Below are 6923 nucleotides of genomic sequence, written 5' to 3'. Positions count from 1 at the left end.
CTAACCTGGCTGCGTCATAACGCTGTAATTAGGATCTGGGTATAGCCTTCACAATGTTGCAGGTTAGGTTTGCCCCAGCCCCAACTACACAGTTAAATTATTCTTATGAGCGATTTTTCCGATTGACTTTAAGAGATGACTCACCTCATAGCAACATTACTCCCATCAATCACGATATGCCGCAGGTTCGAAGGATCATCCTGGAGTGACTCGGCGACATATCCCTCGTAGCCCTCCGGTTCGGCTGAAGACTCGTCCCCAGGTTTGCGGGGCGGAGAAGGGGGCTGGAAGAAGCCCGCCGAGGCGGCACCCAGCTTGATCAGCTCGGCCAGCAGCTCGTTTTGGCTCGGGTTCGTCCCCAGCTTCTGGAGCGCGATCTGGACCTGGCTCTCTGTGTAGCCGAGCTTGAGTGCGAACTCGACTCGACTCGTGTAGTTCGGGTCGGCAAGGATCGCGTCCAGTCGGCTGCTGTCGTCCACGTTCGGGTCCCGAGTGACGTACTCGGCGAATTCGGCGGCCAGAGTGTCCGAGACCGTCCGACTGACATCGTCGTGGTGGGGGTCGAACTGATCGGCGCCCCCGGAAGGAGTTTCACTTTGGGGGGTTCCGGCGGTCTCCGCGATTTCGTAGTCGGAATCGTAACTCGAGTCTTCGGATTCGAGGTTTCGCCCTTGTCTGAATACCTAAAAAAAAAAAAGAAAGAAATCATATTTTTAGAACAAAAAATAAAAATACGAAACGCTTTTAAATAACGACTTGAATCGAGAAAAACCTTATTCTCCTTCGGCACACGAAGGAAAGGGGCAAGGAGAAAAAAGGGGTTATGTCACCTCCGCTTGCAGCCGCTTAACTCTTATTTTTCCAAAACATCTACAGGATGATAATGTAAAGCATAACTTCGGTCTAATGATTTGAGTTAGAAATAATATATTCTTATTTCAAATTTTATTCCATTCCTTGTTTTATAAAGCATCCCAATTTTAACGATAATTTCAAACCAGAATTTCACCTGGCCGACTGTGGTTTTCAAAATATGGTGAACAAATACAAGATGAGTTTGATACACAATCAAAACCTGAAAACGACAGAAACAGAAATTAAAAACAAAAAATGAATGAAAGAAAGAAGCGATTGACGCTGCTTTGAAAGAAATAAAAATCAAGCGACCTCGTTGCAACATTGCTCCCCTGCTCAAAAAAAATTCAAACATCAAAATTTTTAAAGTTATAAAATTATCGTTTAATTACATCAAAAAAGAAAAGTATACGCGTTCGGATTAATAAGGAACCGAATCTCTCGTACTCGGAAATTGAAATTTGTAACATAAGTAGCCGTATTTTCATCTTATCAGTCCATTTCGACAAATTGAAGAAGGGTAATTTCTCGTCATTTAAAAGAAACACGCAAGCGCAAGTTACACTCCAGAACCAAGTTATTTGAATTTGTGCCTTGCAATATTTAGCGAGAATTCCAAAAAATGAATACAGAATCACGAGGTTACCGCCATCGTCAAAAATATCTCCGAACGAAACACGAAGTCGAACAGCCAAAGTAAATAAATATAGTGTTCCCGAAGCAAGAGATCTCGCTTTGTTGGCAAAGCATTAATTATCCTTTCATTCATAGAAACAACCGACGTTTTGAATTTCTCCGCGTCACCTATCATTTTCCAGTCGAGATCCACCTTAAGTTGAACCCAAACGAGAAAAATGTATTCAAAAGAAAAGGTCTTTGAGATTTGACAAAAAGAAAGGAAGATTTTCCAGACAGAAATTGCTATTAATGTCCAAGCTACACCCACAGGAAGAGTGAAAACATCGGTAAAGAGCTTGAATTTTATTTTCAGCCTTAAATCATTTTGTAAGGTTGCCTGCTTTTTTTCTCCTTCAATTACCCCGCGTTGTTACACCCGAACATTTATTCAGTTCTTTCTTGAGCAGTGAGTTTCAAATACCGGTGATAGTTATATGAAAAGATAGTCAGAAAAAAATTATGCAAAACTAAAGTTCAAAACATAGAAAATAACTGTGGAACATAAAAATTCGAAAACAGAAAAAAGTTTCAAAGAGAGAGAGAAGGAAAAACAATGCTTCAAAACTATGATCCTTGATAACGAAAAATTTAATTTATCAGAAACAAATTCCTTTTTATCATAAGCGTTTAGTATTATTTTGCCGATGAAAAAAAAGGGCTGTATATGCAAATTATTCATTTTTGTTATCGATTGTACTTAAACCGTATTGTATAAGCTTGCTTATTTGGTTTCTGCTGAAAATTATAAAAAAAAAAAAAAAAATCTAATTTGAATTCTGAAACTTTGAATTCAAATTATGTTTTTCGCAATCACGAGTTGCGACAAGACCCTACTCATTAGAGTTATTGTTTCTAGAAATGGCTCCCCCCCCAAGCATGTCCCTCCTCCTGGGTGGTTATGTGTGTATAGTTGTGTGTGTGCAGGCTTAAGTGTGTGCACGTAGGCCTGTGTATGTGTGTAAAGGCGCTCACGCGTTGGCGAGTGTGTATGAGCATGCGTGTGAAGGACATGGACGCCACCACCCAGCAGAAGTGGATTCCGGGGGACAGTGCTCAGGAACAGAGCAGCCGCGCCGGTGGGCGGTGGTGTTGCTGGTCCAAGCTGAAAAATAATCTCAACGTCAAGGACTGTCAAATGAGAACAATAAGCAATCGTGATTGCTAAATAATAATAATAATAATAATAATAATAATAATTTGAATTCTGAATTTTTGAATTCAAATTATGTTTTTCGCAATCACGACAGGACCCTACTCATTGGAGTTATTTTTTCTAGAAACGGCTCCTGTCCTCCCCAAACCTGCCTCTCCTCTTGGGCGGTTACCTGCGTACAGTTGTGTGTGCACGGGCACGTGCGTGCAAGTACAGGATTGTGTGTGTGCTTAGACCTGTGTGTATGTGTGTAACGGCTTGTTTGTGGGAGTGTGTATGTGCGTAACGATGCGTGTGTGTTGCACCACCGCCTACCGGAGGAGCCGGTAGGCGGTGGTGCTGCTGAAAAAGGAACCACAACGCCAAGGACTCAAAAGAAAAGAGTTGCTCAAAAAAAAAAAAAAAAAAAAACACAAACAAATTCCAACATTTTCATATTGTTAGTATATATATATATATAAAAAAAAAAATCCAACATTTTCATATTGTTAGTATGGAATCCAAAACGCGTTTCCATATTCAAATACAGTACAACATCGATTTAACGATTGTCAAAGGACTGGGAAAAAGTAATCGTTAAATCAGTGATATCGTTAAATCGAGGAGCATTGCATGGCTGCAATGCTGTCAAATACAGAGCCGTGATATGTATCATTAAATTGAGGATATTGTTCAATAGGGTATCGTTAAATCGAAGTCATACATCTAAAATAATCATTGCTACAGATACTGCCCTACCTTCCTACAGCAGTATACTTGAACAGGGGTGATTGTGACTCCATGAAAAAAATACCTGAACTTTTTTCCAAGAAGAAAAAGTGTTTTGATGGGCATACATATACACATTACGTGTATGCACACATTATTTATATACATAATTATTTGTTGGGGCTAAAACTCGAAGTTTTAATTGGACTTAATATGTCCATGTGCATGGAGAGAAGAAAATTCTTTTATTTTTTCTCATTTCTAAAAATTTTTCAAAGAATGTTTTATTTTCCCCCATTGTATCTGAATCCTTAACCATTTATTACATTCATTTTCTAAAAGTGCATAAATATTTCAGAATTAAATAAATTTGGGGCAAAAGGGGCAGAATGTGTTATGATCACTGCGCAATAGGGCTAGGCGATATCCGAATTTTAATGCCACGATATATCGCTCTCCAAATATCGATATTTTCGATATATATAAGTCGTTAAATTCAACATTTAATGGGGGGGGACTGTAAAGCCTATTACATAAGCATCTACACCAGAGAAAAGCCATAGGACATCTTGGTGAATAAATATTTTAGCAATTTAATCTAATAATATAGTTATAGCAAGGATTTTCATGTGTTTGGTCGGGAGGGAGGGGGGGGGGGTCATGAAGCAGATTATACCACAGAAACTTTTGGAGAAATTAATTTAGAAGAATTTAGGTCTTTTTATTAGTGGGTGGCAATTCTTGAGGGAAAAGGGGGATTGGTAAAATTAAGGGGTGTCATCGCAGTCGGGGGGGGGGGGGGATGGGCAACCCTAGTTACATCATCTGCATATTAAGATATGCAACAGAGAAACGATATTAGACATCTTGAAAAGAAAATATTAAGGGGGAAAATGTCAAGTAACCCTCCTTGCTTCCTTTGCTTATCTAGCCTTTATTCCATCTCTCACCCCAGCTGTTCTTCAATAATTACCATAGAGATTGCAAAACATGACGGTAGCTTACGCTTTATACCAAACGAAACGTCTTCAATTTGGACTTTCGGCGTTTCATTAAACATCGACCTAAATTCTACAAAAGTGGGTTTTTCTGAAAATATAGGATGGTTCCGGTATTTTCAAAGATGAAGATACCGGAAATCAAGATGTAAATACCGGAACACAATCACCCCTGTAATAATAATACTTGCACTGTCTTGGGTGGACAGGTGGGATTTCGACCGACTTTTCTATCAATGCCAAAAACAAAAATGCAATGGCATTGTTTCCTTCAATCAAAAGTACTACTTTTAGTCACTAAAATTGATAGAATGAGTAAAAAAAAAAAAAAAAAAGGACCCAGAAAATTCTTTCATTTTCCCAACAGTTATTCTTAATTAATTTTTTAAAATGTCTGATTTTTCAAACAAGGCGTGGTCTTGATGACGTCATCTTTGTCATTAGCGCATCTTTGTACCGCGTTTCCAGGTTATGATAATCAAGAAGCGAATTACAATTGCGCTCTACGCTTGCTATCAACCATATCGTTTCCAATACACGTGAGTAAAGATGCGAATTAAATATTTAGGACCGTGAATGGCAACACTGAATGGCATTTCATCATTTGTGATGTCATCGGCAAGAAGTGTAAACAATGAAAAATCACCGACTTAAAATTTTTTTAATAATTTTAAACTTAAACAAATCATTTTAAAAATAGTCAGATCTTATGTTTTTAATCATGTTATAATAGTCATAATAATAATCATGTTATGTTTTTAATCATGTTTATGTTTTTAATCATGTTTATGTTTTTAATCATGTTAGTATAGAAAAAAAATACCTTTAAAATATTGGAAACGACCCCATTACAGTTAACCTTAAGGAAACACAGAATTTACAGCTCTAGAGCTTAGATACGGCGTCTTGCGATGATATCAGAAATTAGTCCAAGAGCAAAAATATTTAAATTGATGAGTCCGAAAACCAGTCATCTCCTGGGTTTTACCAAAAGAGATGACTAATTTTTGGACTCGTCCATCTATTTCAATTTTGTACACAAACATTTATTGGACAGGTTTAAATGGGTGGGTCTTTGTTTTACCTCTTTCAGTACCCATTGATAAGGCACAGACAATGTAGCGCTTCCTGTTTTTTCTTTGAATTGTGGATACTGGTCTTTACAAACTTGGAGAATATTCAAGGTTATCGAAGCTTTCCTCGTTTCAAGTCCCCAATTTAAAAGCATTTTTTAAAGTTGTTTTTTTTTAATCACAATACACTTGTTATTTTTTAAATCTTACGATGCCACAGCTGCCAACATTGAAAATGGAACATTAGGGAGACTTATGCGTTACATTCGGGAGACTTTGCATGAATAATTTAACCGTCAAAAAAAAGGGGGGGGGGTTAAAATATAAGTAAGAGTTGCTTAAATTTGGTGTTTTTGGGCCCGGAATTCAGTCTCCGGAAATCCGGAAGGATCCGCAGCTCGGAAATCGAAATTATATCCATTTCTTAAGTTTAAAAACATAATAAAAAGAAAAAAAAACTACAACTTCTTGGTTTAAAAAATATATTAAAAGAGGCAAAAGTTTGTTTCCTCTTATCAGTGATGATGAAAAGACATCCAACAAAAGCTTTTGTCGGATGTCTTTTCATTCACAAGCTCATTTCTTTTGCATTGAAAAAGGCGTTCCTTGTAACGCCGAAACACGCGTCCGCGTGTAATCTGCAATTTGTGCTTTTTAGCGTTGTTATTTCTTATTTTACTTTTTATGCACAAATGAATTTATTTTACATATTCCTTGTAGTATTTAGGAAATTCAGAGAAAACTCGGAAACGTTTTTCCACAGTTTTTGGGACATCATACATTTTTTTCCCCCAAAAGGAAATTGAAATAAACACTTTATCAGAAATGACCTTTCCATACTCGTGCATGAAAAGGCTTTGTTTTCGCGATCGCGAACGCTTCACGGGAGGGATTTCCCTCGAAATTCCAAGCACTAAAAAATTTCTTTTAGAGGAATTTGTTATTTTGATGAAAATTCGGAAGACATTTACTTCATTAGAGTTGGCAGTATGCGGATACCAAAAGTTAGAATTCATTCCTCACCTCTCTAGACTGCGTCCCGGCCTGGCTGATGAGGGAGAAGTCTGGGTCCGCACACGTCCGGCCCTTCGCCTTGGCCAGCGCTATGTCCTGCGCCTTGGCGTCCAGGAAGCGGATAGCCGCCAGGACGTTCCGCTCCTGTCCGCTCACCACCGCCTGGCTATCCGCCGGCTCGAAGCGAACCAGGGCGCTCGACTCCCGCTCCACTTCGTCGCGCATGGGCACCAGGCGCTGGAAGACGTCGGACGCGTACTGGCAGCGGCGCTCGCACCGCGTGCTTGCCTCCGAGCACGCAGACAGCAGGTAGTCCTGGAACAAAAAAAAAAAAAAAACAGGCCATCAGAAACTGAGCGAAACTTTTAAATTAAAATAATTGTGCAATGGTAATAATTATAACAATAAAATCAGATGTGCCCACTAGGCTGCAAACTTCTTGAC

At 38.8% G+C, this 6923-nt stretch overlaps 1 protein-coding gene across 1 annotated transcript in view; it reads right to left on the bottom strand.

Annotated features, from left to right (window-relative positions):
• Window positions 1-140: 140 nt before the first annotated feature.
• The window catches only part of LOC129218802 (uncharacterized), a 92788-nt gene continuing 86005 nt past the window's right edge, over window positions 141-6923 (bottom strand). Inside the window, exons 2-3 of the mRNA XM_054853124.1 lie at window positions 6489-6794; window positions 141-683 (exon numbers count right to left, since the gene is read on the bottom strand). Of these exons, the coding sequence (XP_054709099.1) occupies window positions 141-683; window positions 6489-6794 (849 nt within the window). The remainder of the gene's footprint in view (window positions 684-6488; window positions 6795-6923) is intronic.

Source organism: Uloborus diversus, chromosome 3 (genome assembly GCF_026930045.1).
Source record: "Uloborus diversus isolate 005 chromosome 3, Udiv.v.3.1, whole genome shotgun sequence".
NCBI lineage: Eukaryota > Metazoa > Arthropoda > Arachnida > Araneae > Uloboridae > Uloborus > Uloborus diversus.
The sequence above is the reverse complement of the archived record's forward strand: the minus strand, read 5'-3'. Positions and strand labels throughout refer to the sequence as shown.